The 24,741-nt window shown below is 42.5% G+C and overlaps 1 protein-coding gene across 1 annotated transcript in view; it reads left to right on the top strand.

Moving 5' to 3' along the window:
• The window catches only part of LOC119648027 (eukaryotic translation initiation factor 5B), a 305,335-nt gene that overhangs the window by 168,605 nt on the left and 111,989 nt on the right, over positions 1–24,741 (top strand). The window contains exons 7-8 of the mRNA XM_038049445.1: positions 3,026–3,221; positions 11,089–11,196. Coding sequence (XP_037905373.1) covers positions 3,026–3,221; positions 11,089–11,196 — 304 coding nt within the window. The remainder of the gene's footprint in view (positions 1–3,025; positions 3,222–11,088; positions 11,197–24,741) is intronic.

Below are 24,741 nucleotides of genomic sequence, written 5' to 3'. Positions count from 1 at the left end.
TAGACACGTATCGTCTTGGATAATTCCTGTTCTGAACATATGCCCAGCTAGTGAATTATGGCCAGTCAGAATGCCCACAAAACTTCTACAAATTTTCCTGCTTCTCGACAGGATAAACTTTGCAGTATGTTTGTTAGGTTCTGACAGGAAAAGTTTGGTCTGTCTAGCAGCATTAAGGCTTCACCACCTGTCGTTATCGGAAGTTTGTTCCCAGTTTTTGATGGCAGCATCAGCTAATGCTACCGACACAACAATTATTGATTCCGGTCCGGGCATGTGGAAAGCTGAAACATTTTTTGCTAAGGCATCCGAAATTTCATTTCCCTCTACTCCACAATGACCAGGTACAAAGAGCAAATCCACCATGTTGAATTTAGAAACAGAATTCAATCGGTTTCTACATTCCTGAACGATTTTTGAAGTGATCAAAGTACTACTCAATGCCCTCAATGCAGCTTGAGTATCGCTACAGATCGCGATGCGGCTGCCCTTCAACCGCTCGTCAATCATCCCGGTTGCCGCCTTTAGGATCGCGTCCAGTTCAGCCTGAAAGACCGTTGTGTACTGTTCCAAATTTTCTGTCTTTGAGCCATCGGTGTAGAAGACGTCAGTATATCACCTAATCTTCTAGTTCGTCCCAGTTTTCTCTCCGTTTCAAAATAACATTATATCTTCTACCAAACAGATGTATGGGGATCTGACAATCGGAAGGCATCGCGAAAACTAGATTCAGTTCTCCAATGCTCTGTGCCCCCCAGTCCATTGTTTTTCCATAGCTCTATCTGATTTAGTCTATGAGCTGTTCTCATTGCAGTGCTCTGAATAAACAGATCCAAGGGCTGGAAATTGAGTAATGCATTTAAAGCTGCGCCGGATGTGGTGTTCATGGCTCCGGTGATACCCAGACACACAGTTCTTTGCAGTGTAGCTAGTTTACAGTGAAAACTCTTTTGTTTCACCTTAACCCACCACATTAGGGATGCATAAACGAACATCAGCTTTATCCACATTACTATCTGATTCCTAAGCCCCCATGTCGAGGCAAAGGTCCGCCTACACAGCCCATATGCTGTGAGAGCTCGTTTTATCTTTATCTCTACATGTTTGTTCCAAAGAAGTTTTTTTATCTAGAGTGACTCCCAGATATTTCACTTCTTCGAAGAGTTGAAGGGTAGTACCCCTCATCTCAGGGAGGCAAAGTCCATCCAGTTTTCTCCTTTTTGTGAATAAAACCATTGTGGTTTTATTTGGATTAACTGACAGATCATGTCTGAGGCACCAACTGTCTATCAAATCAACGGCACACATCGTTCCAAGATCCCGATCAACAGCAAGTACAGCCACGTCATCAGCATAAGCTTGAGCGTGTATTGGCAAATTTTACAGTTCGCATAGTAGTGAGCCACAGAAGTGGCGGTAGGACACTTCCTTGAAGGCAGACTTTCGTCGCTTCTGTTGCTAGGTAGCGATCAAACCCACTTCGTTTCGTCAACACCATGCTCTCTGGCGGCATCACAGAGCTTTTGGAATCGCGTACTGACCTTTCAGAGTTGCATCCTCTCTCTCTTTAAAACCAAAAAATGAAGAGCAGACTCACAGGACTTTTGACGTTGGTAAACATGTTGGTTTTCATTTATTGGGTGCGACCTTAGCGCCTTCTCGCGAATGTGATGCTCAACCAGTCTCTCTAGACATTTCAGCGAAAATGATGTTAGGCTGATATGCCCAGGCTTTGGTATGAAGACTAACTTCACCTTCTGCCAAGAGGAGGGCACGTAGCCCAGAGCGAGACATCCTCGAAAATTATTTCTTAGAAGTTGCTGTAAGTGCTCTCTACCCTCCTTTAGTATTGCTGGGGAGATGTCATCGATGACAGGTGCTTTGAAGTGTTCAAATGATAGTATAGGAGCCTTTTCATTAGTAACAACCGCTCTCGCAGTGTCCCAATTCCCCTTGCAACACCTTCGTGATGAAGGGTTTGCAGAAGTCCCCAATTCACTTCTTCCCAATTCTGAGACCTATTCTCTCGGGTGATGTACTTCCAAGAGAGTCTGTATCGACTCAACTCTGGAGTTCGTGCAGGTATCATGCGGTTTCTTAAGAGAGTCCAGCTTTGCCGATTCATCCTTATTAAGGACTTGATTTCCGCCAGTTTGTTTTTGCACTGGTTAAACTTATTTTTTCTGGTTATACTCTCGTTTTACAGTGGGGACGAATTAATTTTTAAAGAGGGCGTTTAGGTTTTTTAAAGATACGTAATACGATAAGTTAAAGGTTTCCTGTCTACTACATCTTCGAGCTTCATTCAACTCGATTAACAAAGGATAGAATCACCGACTCAAAAGAGTGCCTATTTATACCTAATGATATGTATGTCAGTCTGTTGGGTAATGTTTTAGTGAATAAACCTCAATTCTTCACGCAATTGCCATACATGTTACGTCAGCAGATACATTGATTTTAACGTTTCCGACATTGGGCGTTGATTTGTATTCATCGCGAATTAACAGAGAAGCAGCCACTGTATGAGCAGCAGTAACGAAATTGGAACGTAAGAAAAGAAATTAGCATCCTTCCTTTCAGCGATGCTTCCATGCGCAAAGTATCTAGACATTTACGGTCTCTTAGATTGCAAAAAAAATGACACTTGAAGGTATGCCTGCATATAATACACGTCCTACATCCTACAGGGAGACATTTGCAGGTAATCTCGAAGGCTTATTACAAACATAAATGAACTGAATCGCTGAAAGAAGCTGCCCACCTGTGGATTTCGATTAAATTTGATTTGATTTTGCTGAACGTTTGTGGGTTTAAGTGCACACATATTAGCTCTAAATATATCTTCTATCTTGGGTGGTCTGGAAAATTGCACAATGGGAACTGCCTCTATGTGGGTACTTTCCTTCATGTTCTTTGATATGGTGCTTGATGTCAATAGATATATATTTTTAATTAAATAGTTTTAGGTTTAGTCCTTTAAGTGCGTGCATCTGACTTAAACACTCTAATTTTCTCATTACAGATACGCAACAATTTTAGCTTTCGATGTCAAGGTAGAACGTGATGCTCAGGAATTAGCTGATTCGGTTGGAGTGAAAATTTTCCAAGCTGACATTATTTATCACTTATTCGATAAGTTCATGGCATATCGGGAAGAACTGAAGCAAAAGAAACGAGATGAATTCAAGAGTATCGCTGTATTCCCGTGCAAACTAAAGGTAAGATATCTATCTAGCCTTGAAACCAGTAGTATATTGGCGAGCTTCGCAGAATTGATGATGATCTAAGATTACTAGCTTTATTCGTGGTCAGCTCTAGAGAATACGGGAGTTACAATCTCTGAAACAAAGAAGCAATCTGCAGTTATTTCGCATATCTGCGTAGTCCTATCTAATTACTACATAAGCATTCACAGATACTTTACATATCATTCATATCAACGTTTTCATCGCGATAAATCATGGCTTAATTACGTACGTGATTGCAGTGAATAATTGCCCCTTTAACCACAATTGCTCCGACAACTGCAACTTTGTTCAATTTCATTCACTACTTTATGCACCATATCGCGTAAATATCGGTCCAGGTTTTTCGCTCAACCGGTTTTAATAGTTCTTGAGGTTGTAAAGTCTATGAAACATCGCAGGAATCGTATCAATTACTTTCAAGGTGATCACGCGAAATTTTCTTTTTGTATAATTCGTTTATGCGCACAACTTAGTTTGGATAGAACCACTAAAGGCATATTGAAATCGATTATAGTTTTGAATGAGCTAGGATGATGGTAGGTTGCTCTTTATTTTTGAGGAATATATCTGCTTGCTTTCTCTGCGAAATATAGATAAATCTCTGACTAAAATATTTCATACTGACAATGATAAATCTTCGTGTTATAAATTCATAAGTGGTACTTTTGTGAGAAATGGTGTCATTTGCATTGGGATAGGTTGGACATTTGTCAGCTTTATTAACTAGCAACGAGCGTCACACCACTGAAGTAAAGACGCAACTTCAGAACATTGAAGTCGTTTTAAGACATGCCCTTTACTGCGAGATACGATTCAAAAGAAAAACGCCTTTTGTCACAAGTAGAATCGTAGGTAGGACTTAAGGATTGCAAATGTCATGGTAAGACGACGTATCCTGTGTTCATATCCAATTGGGGACAACTCTCGTCAACTTTTTTGGTTCACGTATCCTTCGTTTTGTGCAAATCGTCTATTTTTCCTAAAACTGAAGACTAACAATTTCGTGACAACTTACCAGACGCGGCCTCATAATGGCTCTCCAATAGATCGGGCCCGTGATCAATCCGAAAGCAAAATTACATGCTGTCAACCCCCAGCAGAGACACCAAAGTTGAGAGCTCAATAATTGCGGAGGATTAGAATTCGTGCAGGAGCAACCATCTGAGAAACTAGGAACCCATGGAGTGAATCGAAAACACCGCTACATCAGAATGAATCTACCAAGGATGTACAGACCTGCTAAAATATGCATTCTCTCTGGTAGTTAGACAACATTTAGCTTATCATCACTTCAAATCACATGTGATTTGGTGCGAGAATGTCTTCCCGAGAAACTTTTGGACCTTAAGAACTGAAAGAGGAGTAACGTTGATGTGGTAAGTGGGAAATAAAGCTATTGCCGCTCATGAAGAAGTGGACACATTTGTAAAAAAGGGATTCCGATCATCAGAACCTGCGGTCACCAAATTCAAAGCTGTGAAAACTGTACGATGTGTGATTTTACCAGCCCAACATACGGTCATTGTAATGAGATTAATGAGACCGCCTATTATATTATATTAGACTGCCCCATCTGGCTTAGTGAAGGTTATTACCTGGGAAATAACAGATCCTGAAAAAGGTCTTGGTCAAGTCCACTAGTCGTATATCTCCTAAGTTTATAAAAGAAGAGACACGCTGCAGTGTGGGGACATTTTTAATGTTGTGCAACTAACAAGTCTTCAGTAGTGGATTCAGGCAAACGGGAACATCCATCACACAACCAGGACTCGAATTCAGGGCATGAAGTCCATAGGCTGACCCTCAACCAGATCGGCCATTACATCGTCATCTCGCTTAATTGTTGGCAGTGCATCCTGCCAAAAGTGAATTGGTTTCAGTAGTATTAAATGGTACGAAATTTGGTAATGCATCTGAAATCAAATCAATCTCACTGTCATCAGTACCAGATTTAAAGGTGTTATTTTATGTATAACGAGGTGTCATTATTGTTTTCATAAAGACATGTCCACAGATATTCGTTTGCGAGGTACATTTGCGCTCCGACTTCATAAGATGAAAACTTTTAATAGTGCGGGTTTCAAGAGAAATTGTATTCTATCTTCTTATTTTATTTTGAATAAATGGTACAGGTACAATAAAAGGAAGAATCTCCAACGAAACACAAATACAAACCACACTCACAATACAGCCACAACATTATATTAAAACCAGAGCATAAAAGAGCCGCAAAAGGCACCTCCAAGCCACTAAGGGTGCGATACGATTCACAGCCACATATCTCAGCGGATATTGAACAGTCTATCGAGCTATTACAAACATTAAACAGGATGCAGTGATTTAAAAAAGTCCTTTTCTTTTGTAAAGGTGTCATTTTAAGGAAAACTAAGCGATCAGCATGAAATGAGTAGGGAGGGGGGACGAAGGGATAACGAGTAAACTTCCTTTGAAGTAACTCTATTGCATTATTGTAGTCACAAGTGTGGAAGGGAAACCATATTAAGGAAGTATCATCATCATCAACGCCGCAACAACCGGTATCCGGTCTAGACCTGCCTTAATAAGGAACTCCAGACATCCCGGTTTTGCGCCGAGGTTCACCAATTCGATATCCCTAAAAGCTGTCTGGCGTCCTGACCTACGTTATCGCTCCATCCCAGGCAGGGTCTGCCTCGTCTTCTTTTTCTATCATAGATATTGCCCTTATAGAATTTCCGGGCTGGATCATCCTCACCCATACAGATTAAGTAACCCGCTCATCGCAACCTGTTGAATCAGATTTTATCCACAACCAGACGGTCGTGGTATCGCTCATAAATTTCGCCGTTATGTAGGCTACGGAATCGTCCATCCTCATGTAGGGGGCCAAAAATTCTTCGCAGGAACGCGGTCAAGGGTTCGCAATTTTTCTTGCTAAGAACCCAAGTCTCTGAGGAATACGTGAGGACTGGTAACATCATTGTCTTGTATAGTTAGAGCTTTCACCCTATGGTGAGACGTTTCGAGCGAAACAGTTTTTGTAAGCCGAAATAGGCTCTGTTGGCTGCCAACAACCGTGCGCGGATTTCATCATCGTAACTGTTATCGGTTGTGATTTGCGACCCTAGATAGGAGAAATTATCAACGGTCTCAAAGTTGTAAACTCCTATCTTTATTCTTCCCGTTTGACGAGTGCGGCTTGATGTTGTTGGTTGGTTGGTTTTTGGTGCTGACGTTGCCACCATATATTTTGTCTTGCCTTCATTAATATGCAGGCCAAGATCTCGCGCCATCTGCTCGATCTGGATAAAGGTAGACGGTACATCTCGGGTTGTTCTTCCCATGATGTCGATATCGTCAGCATAGGCCAGTAGTTGGGTGGACTTGAAGGAGATGGTGCCTCTCGCATTTACATCGGCATCGCGAATCATTTTCTCCAGGGCCAGGTTGAAGAAGACGCATGATAGGGTATCCCCTAGTCTTAGACCGCTGTTGATGTCGAATGGTCTCGAGAGTGATCCTGGTGCTTTTATCTGACCTCGCACATTGGTCAAGGTCAGCCCAGTCAGTCTTATCAACTTCGTTGGCATGGTTTTACCCTGGCGATGCTATCATAGGCGGTTTTAACGTCGATGAAAAAATGTTGCAATTGATGTTTTTCAATCGCTTGCCGCAGAGAGAAAATCTGATCTGTTTGCGAATTTGTCTGGAGTAAAGCCTCTTTGGTATGGGCCAACGATGTTCTGGGCGTATGGGGCTATCCGTCCTAGCAAGATACCGGAGAATATCTTATAGGTGGTACTCAGCAACGTGATACCTCTATAATTGCTGCACTGTGTGATATCTCTCTTTTTATGTATGAGACAGATAATGCCTCTTTGCCAATCGGCAGGCATTGATTCGCTGTCCCATACCTTGAGCACAAGTTGATGAACCACTTGGTGTAACTGGTCGCCTTCATATTTAACCAATTCGGCTGTACATCCATCGGCTCCTGGCGACTTATGATTTTTTAGCCGATGAATTGCACGGACTGTTTCTGCTATACTTGGTGGTTGCAGTATTTGTCCGTGGTCTTCCGGGGACCTCCAACTCGCCGATGTTCTGGTTGTTCAGTAGCTCATCAAAGTACTCAACCCATCGCTCCAATATGCCCATTCTGTCGGAAATCAGATTTCCCTCTTTGGTTCGGCAGGATGAGCATCGAGGTGTATAAGGCTTCATCCTGCTGACTTGTCAGTAAAACTTACGTGCCTAGTGCGGTCACTCCCTGTACTTTTCGAGTTCAGGGACTTGTTGGTTCTCCCAGGCTTCCTTGCTCCGTCTGTGAAGTCGCTTCTCCGCTTGACGGAGTTCGTGATAAGTCTCCGCGCGTGCCCGCGTTCTTTGAGAATGCAACATTACTCGGTATGTGGCATTCTTCCGTTTCGTTGCTAGCTTACATTCATCGTCAAACCAGCCGTTCCGACTTTTCTTGCGGCTGGGGCCAAGTATGTTTGTGGCCGTATCAATGATAACGTTCTTCAGGTGGTTGTGAAGACCATTTGTTGTTGCTTCATCTCCAGGACCTCTGTTGACTGCGGTTATTGCGAGATCCGTTTCCCTCTTATAGGTGTTGCGGAGAACTGTATTGTGGATGGGCTCAGTGATTATCAGGGGGGTTCTGGGCGGTGTTGTTATTCGAGCTCGGAGCACCACGCTAACGAGATAGGGATCCGAGTCTTTGTTGGCTCTCCTATATGTTCTGACATTCATCAAGGCTGAGAGGTGGCGGCGTTCGATCAACACGTGGTCAATTTGGTTGAAACTGGTCCCGTCTGGAGAGGCCCATGTATGTTTGTGGACCGCTTTCCGCACAAATCCGGTACTTCCAACAACCATCTCGTGTGACACTGCTAATTGAATAATCCGCAGTCCGTTATCATTTGTATTTTCATGAAAGCTATGGGAACCAACGTATCGCCTGAATACGGGCTCCTTCCCTGCTTGGCTTTTAAAATCCCCAAGTATGATTTTGATATCATATCTGGGGCAGGCTTCGAGGGTTCGTTCTACTGCCTCGTAGAAGGTATCCTTCTCCGACTCTGCAGTCTCCTCTGTAGGAGCGTGAACGTTAATGAGGCTTTTATTTCTAAATTTGCCTCGAAAGTGCAGGGTGCATAGCCGTTCGCTTATGTTTTCAGAGCCGATAACAGCAGGTTTCATTTTTTGACTGACTACGAAACATACTCCACGCACATGGATTACTGGATCGCCACTATAATATATGGGGTAGCGCCTCTTCTCCAGGAAACCGGTCCCTGTCCAACGCATCGCCTGTAACGCTGTTACATCAGTCCTATATTGGGACAGGGTATCGGCTAACTGCTTGGCAGCTTCATCTCTGTACAGGGAGCGCACATTCCATGAGAAAATGCCAAAGCGTTATTCCTTTGTCGTCCCCGGGTTCATCGTTGTGTTATCCGTCCAGTCCGTGGCTCCTGTTATGGCTTCGTAAAAAGTTGTTTTCCGTGTAGGGTTGTCAGCACTGCCCAACCCCCAAACTGGAGGATCAGTTTGTATAATTTCTTCCGTTTTTAGGTGCGGGAGGCTCGTCTTCATCCTTCTCCGTCTGCAGCTTTTCATTAAGAAAGAGCTCCCATCGGCCAGCACGTGAAGATGAAGATAGGGTTTGGTAGTAGAGCTGTTGGTGTTGGTTCAGCAGGCGTTTCCCAGGTTTTATGCCCCATCGTGGGTACCAATCCACGTTTCGCCCTGGGACCTACACTACTGTTTGATCACCAATTATATGTTTCAGAACATTAAAATGGTTTTTAACCTTTTCTTTGTTTCTTATCGGCGTCGCAATGTTATGTATTTTCGCTTGCTAGCATCGAATTGAATGCATTTTCTAATAGCGGGTCTACACCGTCAATAGAGAAATATTTACTTATGCACCACTGTGAAGCTGTGAAAGTGGATGGAAATATTTTCAGGGAGACAACTGCAGTCTGTACTTTTTCTTGTTTCACACGGGAGTGCAATGTTCTTGGTTTGTATAATCAGAGAAAGGCTTCAGGCGTTTGCGATAGATCCGAAGTAGGATCTATCTAAAGACGGAGAATCACTGGACAGTTCGGGAGGAGTAGTCCTTTTCAGAAATTACATTAAGTAGGGGTTTAAAGAAAACAAGTTTTTATTAGACAATCCCTGAATTTACTGGTATTTCCATAATATTGTGGATGGTCATGATCGCGGGATGTCCGAAAATTAATACTGGACGGAAAATAGCGAACAGTTCTCTTCGAGAATGGAGTCATGTCTAACTGGTACTTAGGGCTTTGTGTTCCTGTGATTTTCTTTTTAATTGAAGAAGTTTAGTCTCAGGACATTACAATTCATGCGGGTTTTGTCGCTAATTGTTTTGGAGAGTTTCATTCGGTTCTGATGGAAATGCAAAATGTGCTCCTGTTGAGTGGGAAGAGGAATCCTAGAAGACCTAGGTGAGATACAGTGTTTTTCAATAGAGGTGGTTTCCTTGGAGTAATAATCCATCGACAGTTGTTATCAGTGGAGATTTTATTACCTTTTCGGGATATTCCCCTTTTAGTGTTTTAAGTTCTAATGCAATCGCAATCTACCGAAGCAAACACACTGGAATTTCGTCAAAGATTGTGAAGAGCTGAAATGTTAAAGGGTTATCTCCATACTTTCCGGTCTGCTCAGCACAGAGTGTATGGAAGGGACTCTTCCATGGAGTTGCATTTAAGTGCCGGCGGATCTACATCATCAGCTTCGTCACTTTTCTATGGGCTCTTAGAACAGATTTGCTCTTCTCTTTGGCCCACCCTAATTTTAGCAGTCATTTCAAACTTCGACGAGCTCGTCAACGGGTTGTCCAGAAAGTAGAAATGGCAGTGGGTAGATCAAGTATTAGGAAAGCACGGCAAGTCCATTGCGCGTCCTATCATACAATGGAAGCAACTGACTCAAGTAAGCGAATGAATGGGTCGCCCAAGAATAACTTACGTGGAACAGAACAGTGGAGGAAGTATTCAAGCTTCTGGAAAAGTCATAGGCGATTGAAACATATTCCCAGAACCGACAACGCACGTTTGACGCGCCATGTCCAACATAGGGGTTTGTGCAAAGTAAATTTAAATATATCAGAACAAGGAAATTAAACAAGTGGACATCCTCCTAGATGTTATCTATTATATATACATAAATATTCCTCTTAAATTTTCGCGTAGATTTGCGTTCCTTTATGTCTTCTTTGAACAACAAAATCACGTCCAACATGTTGAAATGTCTGTTGAAACCTAAAACCTAGATAATCTCAGTATCTAGAGAGTTGGGCCGAATTCTGCGACACACTTATATAGTCGTAATTCTAAAAGGTTTGCATTCATTGGTAAGCGCACTTAGTATTTGCAGTTTCACGTTGCAATAAAAATCTTATATCCTGGATGCGTTGAGTTAGAATACCATCAGCGCAAAACACAACATGCAAACTTATCTGATTTAGATAGTTTTGCGCACTGACCATATTCCACTCAGCCACAACTAATTGAACATAAATTTTGTTATGTGCGCAACCATTACCCAGATAATATTCAGAATTTTAAATACGCAAAGTGCTTGTGGCTTTACTCCAACCACATTTTCTCGGACAGCACAGCTTATGATATATGTGTGTCACGACAGCTATAAATTCAACTTTATAAGCAAATATAATGTCAAATGGTTAATTGTTTCTTATGTTCATTTTCAGATTATCAATTATGTTTGTTGTGCATTTTATAGCTTTCAGCTGATGTGTTTCCTACGGTCAAGTAGATGTTTTCATTCGATTCGTTGTCTTCTCTTCTCTTTTCAGATACTGCCACAGTTTGTATTTAACTCAAGAGATCCAATTGTTATGGGTGTCATGGTAGAGAATGGAATTGTTAAGGAAGGAACTCCTATTTGTGTGCCAAGTAAAGAGGTAAGTACTCAGAGTAGATACTTTCTTCAAGTGTTATCTTATAGATATTTAGAAGATATTGTCGGAAAAACGCTAACACAACAAATCTGTTGTTGTTGCTGTTGATTTTAGTTGTCCCACGACGTCCAGGCAAGCTATCAGAGAAAGCTAAGTTGTCCGGTCCGGCCCACGAAGATCGTACGTGGGGATGAAAAGTGGCCAGGCCTTCGGTTTATGCATGCCAGCTGTCACTGGGTTTTTGAGCACAAAGAGTCTATAGTTTATGCACTGATGTTCTACTGATGGCTGTGTCCGAAGGGCTTACAGGATAGCGAATCTTTCTAACCACAGTCAGCACTGCATAGAAACTGAACAACAAATCTAAATTTTTTGTCGTCTCCACTTTTATCTTATACACAAATGTTATAACTTAGTTAGGAAAGTGCCAATTCTGACAACTGCTAAGAGAATTTGATGGATATCCTTTACCTATCTTTTGTAAAATTCTGTAATTCGCCTGGCGAGATACAATAAAAGAATATGCATTCCTGGCCCCATGACTCGTTCACTGTAAATATGGATTTGTAATACATTCCATAATTTCATTCTCTTATGAAAAATTGGGTGAACCAAATCAATCCTGCATTATCATCTCTATTTTCCCTATTTTCTTTACCTATAGAAAGGACGAAAAAGAAAGAGAAAAAGGAACGAGAAATGAAAAAGAGGTTTAGTGAAGGGGTCTAATTACATCACTATGAAAACGTCGTAATTGGGAAATGCGTGGTACTGATCAGCGACCTATTACCTTAAAGTAAAAGGATCGATGCATGATTGGTTTGACGATTTATTGCATTTACTAAAGTCATCTCGAAATTCAGAAAGTTATAAATCGATCCGGTCCAAAAGAGAACCTTTTGAGCGGCTCCTGCATGCGGGCTATCCTTGTCCCTATTCTGTCAGATCAATGTGCGATGTTGGTGTCCACTTATCATTTAAGTGAGGTGGGAACTCCCCAAAGGTATCGTTTGGATTTCCTGGTTTACAGGTACAATTCTCATAATTGGATAAGTTTTACCTTTTTGTTGTAGATAGTTCGAAAACTGCAGACAAAATGTTAGTCCACGGAAGCAAGAAAACTCTTAAAGATTTAGAGCAGGGCGGTGCTTCGCTGGATGTTTACGTAGTTGATGGTTTTCCTGATAAATGTGCATGGTGGGTATTTGTCGCAGAAGTATCTGCCTAATCATCCTAAACTCCCTCAACGATCAAAGTTTTACAAGTCACATATTATAGGGTGTATGGCTTCACCATCCAGAGTGGTAATTATTAACTGTTTTGTTCTGAATCGTTTTTAAACACAAACGAATGGAATATAGTAGGTAGGTAGGTATCAGTGGCTGCTCCGAGGGGCCCGATTAGCACTGTTGTGCGCCGTTTTGATGCCACAAACTCCTAAGACCGCTGTTATGAGAGCAGGGAGGCAGAGTCTAGCCGGCTCGCTATTGTACTTTTGCTATTGTATTCCTCAACAATCGCCTGATATTTAGCGAGGTCTTTTTCATCCCGCTCGTCGACAGTATCGGCGTCGTTATTCTTAGCAATCTTGCTGAGAATATGCATGACTTTCTTGTACTGGTTCTTGCGCAGGACATCAGTGAATCTTCGCTTCTTAGTCGGTTTCCGGTGACCGAAGTTATCGTCGGTTTTCATTTTTGAGGAATCCCACGACGTCGAGGGTTTCGGATTAGAGTACTATGTATGGTACTCGCTACACCCAGTTTGACGACAGTGGATTCCAGGCTGGAAGCCACTAGTCCATCTGCTACTCGCTCCGGGAGGTCCCTGCAGTTAGTTTCAGCACAGCGGTGCTACGGCTGGCACCGAGTGTACTGCTCTCGACGGCTACTGTCTCCTGGCTGGATGCCAGCAGGTCGTCCTTCGAAGACGAGCCTGCGTTTTTTTGTATCTTTGAAATTGAGTCCATCTCTTGGTCCCACGAGTAGTCTGGGAAGAATGTCCACCTGGTCTTATTTGAATCTGACGGCGCCCAAGGTATTTAGAGTTCGCATACTAAAGATCCCCCATTCCCCCACTTGACATCCTCAGGCCATTATTTCAGAGGATGTCCCTATAAAAGGTTTTGCGGGGTCAAGGAGGAAGGGAGAAGGAGGAAGTCCTCAAATCAAAAAAAAAAAAATATTCAAAATTCCTGATATATTCATTCAGCTGAACAAAAAAATATATAAAAGTAAAAGGAAATTGAAAAGTTATAATTAAATTAAATCAAAGAAAAAAAAAATAAAAAATAGAAATGAAATGAGATCCAATGAAAAAAAAACACACACCTTGATTCACTTCGAGCCCGGCGTGGTGTGTCTTTATGGTTGTCCTGATTCTGTTTGTGGATTAAAAATATTTAGACCATTAAAATACGAATTTCATAATTACATAATCTACTACTTCATTTTTTTCGAGAGACCAACGAGAGAGAACGAATTTTCCTTTCAAAAGCACATAGAGAGTTCGTGGTTGCTTCTAGGGCTTGGTTTTCGATGTGTCGCGTTGCAGCCCTCTTCTTACTCCAAGCTTAGCCACCACACCTGTGCCCCTTCTGGTTTATATTGTGATCCCACCGGAATAATTGTAACACCAGAATGTCCACCGATCACCAGAATATCAAAATTCACATCAATTTTTAATAAATCAGAAATGAATTTTCGAGCAGGGACAATATCCAAAGTTGAAACACCGAAAAGACGACGGGGATAGTACTTTCCTTTGGATTTTAGAACTTCTGCGGCAATTGGTACACATGAGTTCACAGGATTTGTAATAATCGCAATTAAAGCCTTTGGACAATTGTCCGCAATGGCAGAAGTCAAATCGCGAACGATACCACGATTGGTGTTAAACAAATCATTTCGGGTCCTTCCAGGTTTACGTGGCACGCCCGCTGGGATAACTACTCCATCGGCGCCTTTAAAACAATCAGCAAGTTGCTCTGCTCCAACGTATCCCTTTATACCCCTGGCTGTGTCGATGTGGGAAAGATCGATACCACCAAATGCTCCAGCGAAAATTCCTCGATCCTTTCCTCCCGTCTGTCTCCGGTGCCAATCCTAACCGTTTTCCTATCTTACAAGCCAGTTCAGCTGTTCCACCAAGAACCGGTCCCCATTCCGCTACGCTCGCCTTGAACTCTGTTGAACTCCGAGAGTTCATGTTGCAGCAACATGCGCGTGCGCCTACGGATGCTGGAAATCATTCCCGTCTGCCAATATTAATCGGTCCGAATGCATTCAATAATGTGCAATCTGCGGCGAACATTATGCAACATTATGAAATGCATTATTTGAGCGAATTAGTTCAGAAAGAGGCGTTCAGTTGGCTTTTTGAAAACGTCGAGCTGCCACCGGAACCACTGCAGTTAGTGGACATTGCACGAGCTTCTCCTTTCTTCCGCACTCCAAATGCAGAACTTCTCGGGCAGCTGATTCTCATTTTCCTGTTTTTGTTACTAGCTTCTGTGTACGGGTTTATTTTCATTATAAGGAAGGTGGGGAAGAAAAATTGAGGGATTTAGACAAAACTCTTTCAAGACACTCGAATAAATTATGTTAAAACAAGACGGGAAACCGAAAGCTAGACGCTTCAGGTATGAAAGGTTTTGTGTATTTCTTTTGTAAATAGATTTGAGTGTGCATCTGTCCCATTAGTATGTACCACATAATATATGCATATATTATTTGCGAGTATCCACTATCAAGTGATATTGACATTTAAAGTCTTGAACTTGCACAGAAGCGAAAGCTTTGACCTATTATAACTGTGTTAGTAAGAGTGCGATTCTCACCAAATTTGGTAGGATCATGCTCTATGTTGTAGCTTAGATTGCGTGATTCTAGGATGAACTTAAAGGGGGTTTTCCTGCCAATCACTAAAAATTATAGTAATGTACAATAATTAACTTTATTTGAGCAGGTATCGGTATGGAGGGTATTTTGGGGCTAGGCACCATACCGTGGCAGGCTCTTGACTTTTTTCATATTTTTCAGTTAAGTAGTTTCTGAGAATGGATCCGTTAAAGAAATGATCACTCAACCCCCCACCCTCCCCATCTTTCAAACAATTGTTAAAACTAACGGCCGGCTTCGAAAAATACTAACCGAGACGTTTCATTTGATACCTGACATTGCGAAATTTGATAAAAAAAAAAATTGGCACCCCCCTTATGCATGTATGGGGGACCACCCCTCCCCCTGAAATTCGATCCCAGGCTACACTATGTGTCCAGCTATTTCACTGCATTACATAAATAAATCACTGTTGGGCGATTGCCTGCGCCGTTCCGCTAGTCAGGAATGCATTTGCTTGCATGCCATGTCATGGGAATGAATGGGCCATGCACTCACTCAGGGATATAGTTCATCGAAGAAAAAGGTTTACGGTCATTTTAACCTTTGAAGGCATATGAAAGTGGATAAGGGGCTTTACGGTTTCTACGATTAAGGGTATTTAAAATTAATTCGCAGAGGTTGGTCATAGTATTAATCCATTGGAAGCGCAACGCTATCAGCCTACCTTGGACCCTACCCTTAAATTTCACTAAATAAGAGTTTCAAGATCGGATTCAACACGAACGTATAAGGTGGGCTCAGACACTGTGGGGAGTCAGCCACGCTTGAGCGCCATCATTGACGGTTTCTACAGGAAACTTACACGCCTCTGTCCTGTGCCACGTAGTTCTAGTGTATTCTACTATAATACATAGCATAGGGTATTCATATGAGATTTGCAAAATACATAAAAAGCCTTTTTATTCAAAATTATCAAAACACAAGATCTTACAAATTACTTACGATAAAAGCCCATTGTATTTCTGGCGCCGTTTCAATTAAAAGATCTACTTTGTTGTTGCGGAAATGAGAAGCATTAACGTACCTTCATCTAAAATCTAAATGAGGATATGTTAATACGAAAATCATAAAAGTAATCCTCCTCCATTCAACTTTAATCCCAATATTTTTTTGCCACGGCTATTTTATTTGCATCCATCCAGGAATCATTTGTAAAATTCAACCTACAAAAAAGTTCATGATGTATTGCTTCCTCAATTTCATACCTGTAATTATTACTTCTGCGAACTACTTGTTTAGCCGCTCATTAAAGCGATTTCCGCTGGAATATCAGTTGGGAAATCAATCACGTCTACGCAAAGAGGTTGAGCCTCTTACCTTTACCTGTCCGTATAATGCGAGCATCTGATATCTACATCTTGTGCATGGCTGCGAGCCTAATATTGTGACTGCGTTCTAGATGTGAACCCGAGAAAATTCAAAGTTGATTGCCAAATTATCGAAATTGTTGATTCAGGGCTTAACGACGACAGGAACCAGGTGTAACTTTGCCAGTTTCTTCTACCTGTTTGCTACCGATGTTTGCTGCATCTATGGTTTGTCTTCGTAATCAAGAAGAGGCAAAAAAGACAAATCATGGACAAGATCTCCATTTTCAATTCACTCTCAATGGTGTTGTTGGGTTATTCTAACGAAATCGCAGCAGGAAATGACTGCATAATAAAAATGCATGTTCTGCAAAAATTGTATGTTCCCTGGAAGACATGAATCGTGAGGGCTGCATCGGGAGCAATGGAGGAGGGCCAGGTTAAGAGGAATTATAGGTGAAGATCAGTGCTGTTGGAGGGAGACTGTTTTGAATGTTCTGATCATTCTTTGAAGCTGATTATGTGGACTTCTTATGTGATCGCAATTTTCAGGACGTCGAAAGGACGATCTAAACTATGGGAAATATTTTGGTAATTACAGATAGTAACAGAAATGAATGGGTATTTACTGAAGATCGATTTCGAAATCTTAGTTAGATGCAAGTTGGCACCTTCCACTTACCCAGTTTTCCCCTAACAAATAGTCATGAAGATAAGCAAATCTACTATTTAGATCTGATTCAGTAGTAGCTGCCACAAAACCCTCAGGTTAATGGAGATTAATAAACCTTATTCGAAAGCCAGAGCAATTAGGTGTAGTGTTCTTGGAGGCATTTAGAACAACATTTAATTGTAGCACTTCAGACATTTTATAAATTTGTTTCAAAGACGTAGCAAATTGTAAGGAGTCAAAGTAGTTGTGCCAAGAATTAAACCCGTTGCTTATGCAAATGTTGTGCACTAAAGGGTGTAGTCATGCAAATGTTATGGAAATTTCCCTGAAAAGAGTCATATATTAAGCGTTTTATCACGAAAGTTCGAGTAGTCATGCAATCGGTGGACAGACGATGGGGAAATTTATGAAATTGAAAGTGCTATGTACAAAGCCAAGAGGTCCTAATTAGTTGTTATTAATGGGAAAGGAGACGTCAATTGTGGAGATATCGTGGCTTCTTTGCAATGAAAGTTGGGTTGAATGTCGTCCAGTGGTTAACAGGCATTCATTTTGCCTACTGTTTTATTATCGCACTCATTATTGATATTTCAGGTAAGCATTCCAGTAGGCCGGAGTTGAATTGAATTGTCTCCTCTAATCAAGTTTGAAAATTGAAATTAGCTTTCACTTATTCGTGGGGTTTAGAATTTGTTACCACAGGAACTTTTAATCTACCATAATTTTCTTGATGTTACGGTTCATGCCATCGTTTTCCATATCAGAGACGTTCTATCTCTCATCTTAGCTTTGAAAAAGAAGAGGGGTCGTCTATGTCTAGAAGCTGTTATACAATATGGCTTCAATCTTCTCTGAAGTTTTCCACGTTAAGTTTGTCTTCCATTCAATATTTTATTCATCAGCATCGACATGCTCCTCATACATCGGAAAGGGTTATGCTTGGTACAATGCAAAAAATATGTGCTCACCAACAAGACACAAAAAAGCTCCTTCTAGACCAGATCTTTTCTTTTAGTGAGTCATTCTCTTAATTTTCATAGACTGAAGTCCAGCTAGTGTTTTTTCAGGCAGCGTTCCTTTTAAAGCTTCTTCTCTTCCTTCAGCGTTTCTCCCGTTCAGCGGGCTCGGCTAGCCGTAATTGTTTTCGCCATTTGGTTCTATCAAATGCCTGATCTGGATGCAATCGCGAGGCCACCATTGTTTCGGCCGGCCTTTTAGTCGCTTACCATCGACTTCGATGTTTATACCAATCTTGGCGAGTGAGTTCTCTTTGGCGCGAATTACGTGACCATACCATCAAAGACGCCTCTCTTGCGATTTTTTTACGATCGGTGTAACTCCATATCGATCGCCAAGCCATTAGTCTAACGCAACATCTTCATCTCCATTACCGCAAGACGTCGTTCATTTTCTTTTATAGTCGTCCAACACTCAGAACCATAGAGGGCGACAGGACGGACGACATTGCGAGAAATTTTGGATTTGAGACGTTTGTTGATACGTCGATCACAAAGAACACCAGTTGTGGAACGCCACTTCATCCAGGTTGCGTTAATGTGTGAAGCAATTTCATAGTGCAGTTCTCCATTGGCTGATAGCGTTGACCCGAGGTATTTAAATCGCTCAGTTCTGGGCAGGTCACTGCCACTGACAGTGATTGTGCCCGTTTCATGGGGATCGGTTGTCAAAAATCCAGTTTTGTTATGATTCAATCTGAGATGGTGTTGTATGAGGCGATCATTCCATTTTTGGACGAGTTGCTCGAAATCATTTTTACTATTAGACACTAAGAAAGCATCATCTGCATAAAGCAGTGTAAGGCGTGGAGCATTGCATGTCCTGTGTGACGATGTCCATAACACGAACAAAGAGGAGTGGTGAGAAGGCGCTTCCTTGATGAACACCAACAGAGACACGAAGCGGTTTTGATACACCCACCGTACTTTGAACTTTACTTTTCGGATCGTGGTAGGGCAATTAAACCCAGCGCACGAGTTATTCTGACACTAAGTTTTGTCGTAGAGCATACCAGACGGGTTTGTGTGGCGCACGGTCAAAAGCTTTCTCTAGATCCGGAAATGCAATGTAAAGAGGGCGATGCTTCTTACAGTGTTTCTCCATGAGTAACCGCGCAGCGTGTATTGCGTCAGTAGTTCCACAGTTTCTGACAAATCCGGCTTGATTCCCGGTTATTTCAACGATTTCGCGAATACGGTTGTCAAGAATGCATTGAAAAATCTTCATGGTATGGGAAAGTAATCGGATCGGACGGTAATTTGAACATTCTACTGGACTACCTTTGTTTTTCCATGTTGGAACAGTGGTACTTTCTTGCCAGTCGGATGGTGTTCTTCCTTCTTGAATAACCCGATTAAAGAATTCACTGAGCCACAGTGTTGGGTCCCAGCTGTTCGCTTTCTAGATCTCAGATGCAATGTCGTCAGGTCCTGTGGCTTTCCCCGATTTGGGTTCCAAATCGGTCCAAATGTCGACAATGATTGTGGAAGTGGAAGATGAGCAAATTCTTCAGTTGAAATCTGCTCGAAGTATTCTCGCCATCTATCCGTTCCGACTCGACGGGTGGTAAGCAAAGTACCGTTCTTGTCATTAACGCAACAGAAGTGCTCGATATCCTGCGTGCGTTCGTTACGGCTTTTAGCAAGTTGATAGATCTCTCTCGCCATCCCGAGTGTCCAGTTTATCGTAGATTTTTGTAGTGGTCCACTCGGGTGGCAGCGATCGCTTTCTTTGCTTCCCGGTAGGCATTCTTATAAATTTGCCAATTGGCCGGTGTTTTATCGTCGAGAAATTGGTGACGGAGGCGTTTCTTTCCACGGACCTTCATTTGAATATCGTCATTCCAAAGCCAAGTATCTCGGTTGATGTACCGCTTACCCGGCTTGGTGACCCCGAGGGTTGCAGAGGCCGCTTTGTGGGTCGTGTGTTTCATTTGGTTCTACGATTCTTCCACATTCGTAATGGTTGGTAATCGCGTAAGTGAAACCATTTCTTCTTTCTTCTCTCGAAATCGCCACCATTTAATGCGGGGCGGGCCAGTGCGTTCCTCACCCTGTTTTATCGGTCGCTTAATTCGCAAGGGTGGCAATCAACAGCCGATATTGAGATGCGATGGTCTCATATGGAACGGCTTTGCAATCGATGGCAGATATGTCGGCGTCTTATGAGAATATAGTCGATTTGCGTTTTACTGTTCCCACTATAAAATATAGGAAGCCCAGACGATCATTTGATGTATGGCAGCTTTTACCGTCTGCCTTTTCACCCGCATGACCATTAGAGTCGCCTGAAATGATGATATAGTCGTCAGCAGGCACATGACAAGTTCTTTCATCGAGAAATTGCCAGAAGGCATTTTTCTCGGCATGAGATCAATCTGTCTGTGGTGCGTACACGATGAAAAAATGAATAGTGCGATCAGCTGATATAATGGTGAGCTTCATCAGCCGATCATGAAATCGTTCGACTTCTTTAATGGCATCACGGAAACCCTCTGAGATGGCAATGCCAACACCATATTGAGTGAGTGTGAGTGAGGGCTACCAAAATAAAGACGTTTATAGCCATTTTTACTGCGTTCGCGTTCAATGTCGGAATTTTTGACACCAGACCATCGGGTTCTTGCAGAGCGCAGATATCGATGCGCCTTTTGCGAAGGGCTCTCGCGGTTCCTTGGTCTTTCCAGTTAGAGACACGTATTTGTATTGTTCGGACCAACTTACTTACGTCCTGACACCGTCCATGCGTCGAGAACCCTTGCCCATTTCTCGATAGGACCGGGGTTCGTTCTGCCGCGTCAACTGATTAATAGCACTAGATCCATTTTTGTTGCCATGTCCAAATTCTGGACATGTGGTTATTTTAACACAACAATTGTGTTGGTATATGAGAGCAGCACATGGAAAATTACCACCACTGTCACTTGAAAGCTTTGAGCCGTGCGACATATCATCGGAGTACGCTGGCCTGATACTATCTCAAAAGAAGAACTTGGTCGTGCACAGGCCTGATACTCTTACGCACTGTGATTGGAAGGTAGAAGTGGCAGTGGATAGATCACACATTGAGGAGGGGTGACAATTGCATTGTTGGCTACGCCATTCAGTGGAATCCACTATCTCAATATTGCGGACGAGTGGGTTGCTGCAAGAGCACTTTTGCGCAGAACATCAGAGAAGGAATGCAAGGATCTTACGAAATTGTGGAGGAGTTGAAACACAACGGTGTTGCGTAGGGGTGGTTGATACTGGGGGGACAATGGGTAAATGGCAGTCATATACATAAATTGTCGTACCAAAGCCTCGTGTCTCAGATTGACCTACCAGGTTCTTGTAGATGAGCGTCATTTCGTCTTGTGTTTTTCTTCCAAAATTGCCTCTTTAAAGCTTTTATACTTTTATGTGTCGAAGATGTTGCTCTTACGTTATGGGTCACTTCTCTGTTTCTTTTTACACATTTTACAGGATTCCACTTTGGGATTGCTTGCAAGACTCGCTCCATATTTTTAATAACACCTGTTAACATGGGATTACCTTAGGATTGAGTATGTAGGCAGCCTTGCAGTACATTATGGTGCATTTTCACGGTAGTAAAGTGCCTCTGGCCTCTGAATCGTCCTGTCACGATTTTATAGGCGTTACCCCACGGTTTTATGTCCGCTTTTAAACAGAGCTCCTTAAAATATCCCCTCTTACCCATGCCATTGATCGATCCTACCTATTGCCCTACGCCGATCTGTGGCAAATCGATTGAAGGCTGGCAAGTTCACTATTCCATCAATAGTTGGGTCTTCTAATGGGGAATGAGCATCTGCTAGGCATCGACGCGTCACATGCTTTAGAGATGCTCTGTGTGACATGGAGAGCTCTATCCGTAGAGTTGCCTGCTTTGCTAGGCAAGTCTAGCCACATCTCCATAAATGTTTGCTCATACATCGCTTTTGCAGACCATGGGTAGGTAGGTAGGTAGGTATCAGTGGCGGTTCCGAGGAGCCCAATTAGCGCCCAGGTGCGCCGTTTTGATGCCACAAACTCCTAAGACCGTGACTGTTGTTACGGGAGCAGGGAGGCCGAGTCGAGTCGGCTCGGATCTTCAGAGCCAGCCCGTAGCATTCACGAAAGAAAGCAGCTCTCCGACCCTGCAGCTAGAAATCTCTCTGAGGTCCCCAAAGAATGGTTTACCCAGAGCCCGCAGCCTGACTCTAGCCAGAGCTGGGCAGTCGCAGAGAAAGTGCATGAGGGTTTCCCTTCCTTCTCCGCAGCATCGGCAATGCGAGTTGTAGGGCATGCCGCAGTACCATTCTCGTGTTCCTTTGGATTTCGGCTTCCGGGGTGCGGGACTCCTGCCGTCCTTAGTTCAAAAGTGATTGCCTGGTAGTGGCTGTACGTGAAGTCCTCGCTAACTTGCCAGAACATGTCACGTGCTAACGCAGGGCTGACAAAAGTCAGATCTACACTTGAACCAGTTCCCCCTTTTCAATAAGTGTTTACATCGCCTTCGTTGGCCAGAACTACATCCAACTGGGCGAATGCTTCTAATAAGCACCGCCCCCTTGCGTTAGTCTCTTTGCTACCCCACTCGATAGGCCACGCATCAAAGTCACCGGCTGTCACCTTTCGACCTCGTTCCCTTGCGTCGTGAAGAAGATCTTCAAACCCAGGCAGCGTGAGGTTCGGTGGGGCGTAACAGCTATACATGAATACATCGCCTACCCTTGCCCACACAAAGCCACCAGCCGCCTGACCCATGCTATATTGTATGGCTTGACGGCCGCACTCCGCTGTGACCCATACACCACCGTCCGATTTCTGTACGGTTCACTAATGATAGCAATCTACATCGCGGATTCGTAAGTGGTTTGCGTACGCAGATCTTGTGCGACCCTGCAATGATTGACGTTTATTTGTTTTAATCTCATTTTTTCACTGCAGTTAACGCCTTTGTAAATTCCGGCCATTTACCACTTTTTCCTTTCCTTCCCATAAAATGTATTTGGGGTCTCTATTGCACCCCTTGGCAATATGTCCTTTTTCCCCACACCTTCTACATCAATCGGAGCGATCGAACGAACCGCAACATTCTCTCCATGTGTTTTTATAGTTTGGTTACGAAAGCCGTCAGTTTTCCCCACGCTGGATTTTTTCAGCTCAAACATGAGATCTCCTTTCTGGGTCCTCCGGATGACATTTCCGCCTAGGTCTCTTAGGTCGGGGTCAGATTTCACCTCCTTCAGTATCTCCGCATACGTTAGATGGCCTCTGCTGAAGATTACAATTGCCTCCGGGCGAATTGGAGATGTCTGTCTCCTGTTCGCTTCATCGTGGACTATTGAACATCCATACAGTCTATTATTCGTGCTGTTATTTTCTTTCAAGGTATTATTTTTAATGAAACTGTAGTTCAGTTTCATTTTCATTACATTTAATACTGTGCAAGTGATAAGCCTCCTGTATGGGAACAGCACTAAGATGAATACAAATATCCATGACAAAATGGAATTCAGAAGCAAAATAAAGAGATCGAGATGCTGACGTTCAATCAGCTCATTATCCCCACTAGATCTAGGGTAGCTAAAGTTTATCTGTCTCCAACCTTGGCTCGATGCCTAAAATTTTACACCGAATATCCTAGGCTTGTATAGCTACAGTAAAAATGTACTGGAAAAAACTAAATAAGCCTTTCCTCTTTGGGTTATCGCATAAAGGAGTTTCTCCTTGACCGCATTCTTGAATTAGATGAAATCACCCTCGTTGGTTGTGTATTTCCAATTCGCAACCAACATTATATTAAAGTTTGATGGTTAGTTGGCCTTTCCCCAGATAAAAACTAAATCCTAGATTATTTGATCGGAATGTATCTAGTATGATATCTAATCCAGAACTGATCAAGAAAGATACATCGAAACACCTCCTTTTCTCGCCCTCTTTAAAATAACGAACTCGTTTTGATAATTTTTTTAATCGGGTACAAGTCAATTTATAAACAAATTAGAAGATACAACGATAAGGGAACGAAACATGAGATGCCAGTAATATTGCCAAAGTTCGAGGGGAGAGTAGACATTCTATTTTATGTATGAATGAATGTCTTGTTGATCAACCGGTCTGTGCATCACGACGTAATGTAGGAGCAAACACGCCGGACCAGAAATAAGAAACTCGTCTTGAAGTAATCGCTTTACGATTCCAAAGTCCCGCCTCCGACTTCCGTTCAAGAAAGTGCATATTTTGTCGTCATTTTTTGTTCATTCATATAAGCCGCCGTCGACTGGATGTTATGAGGCATAATCATTCAGTTCTGGGTCTCATTTCTTTTGTGGGATACACTGATTCTAGTGTTACCAGATGATGGGCTGAGGGTTTTTTTTTAGAACGAGCGTAGGTTCTTATCAGCCTCAAAGAAATTTGCTTGATCTGAAAAACGCTCTTAGATAGTTGCACCGAGTTTTCCTGAATCTAATTGTTCATTTGAGGCAAAAGGTCGGTCATTTTTCCGAATTTTCTAAATTTTTATAGGAAGGACACGTTTTCAGCTCTCCTGTGTCTGGCATCTCCGATTTCACTACGCGCGACACGTTCAGGTTCAACAATTACTGTATCTTTTCCTTCCTTTTATCACGACCAGCAATCTTATCGTCATTTCTCTTAAC

Source organism: Hermetia illucens, chromosome 2 (genome assembly GCF_905115235.1).
Source record: "Hermetia illucens chromosome 2, iHerIll2.2.curated.20191125, whole genome shotgun sequence".
In the NCBI taxonomy this organism is placed as follows: domain Eukaryota; kingdom Metazoa; phylum Arthropoda; class Insecta; order Diptera; family Stratiomyidae; genus Hermetia; species Hermetia illucens.
Note: the sequence above shows the minus strand (reverse complement) of the source record. Positions and strands in the feature narration are given on the sequence as shown.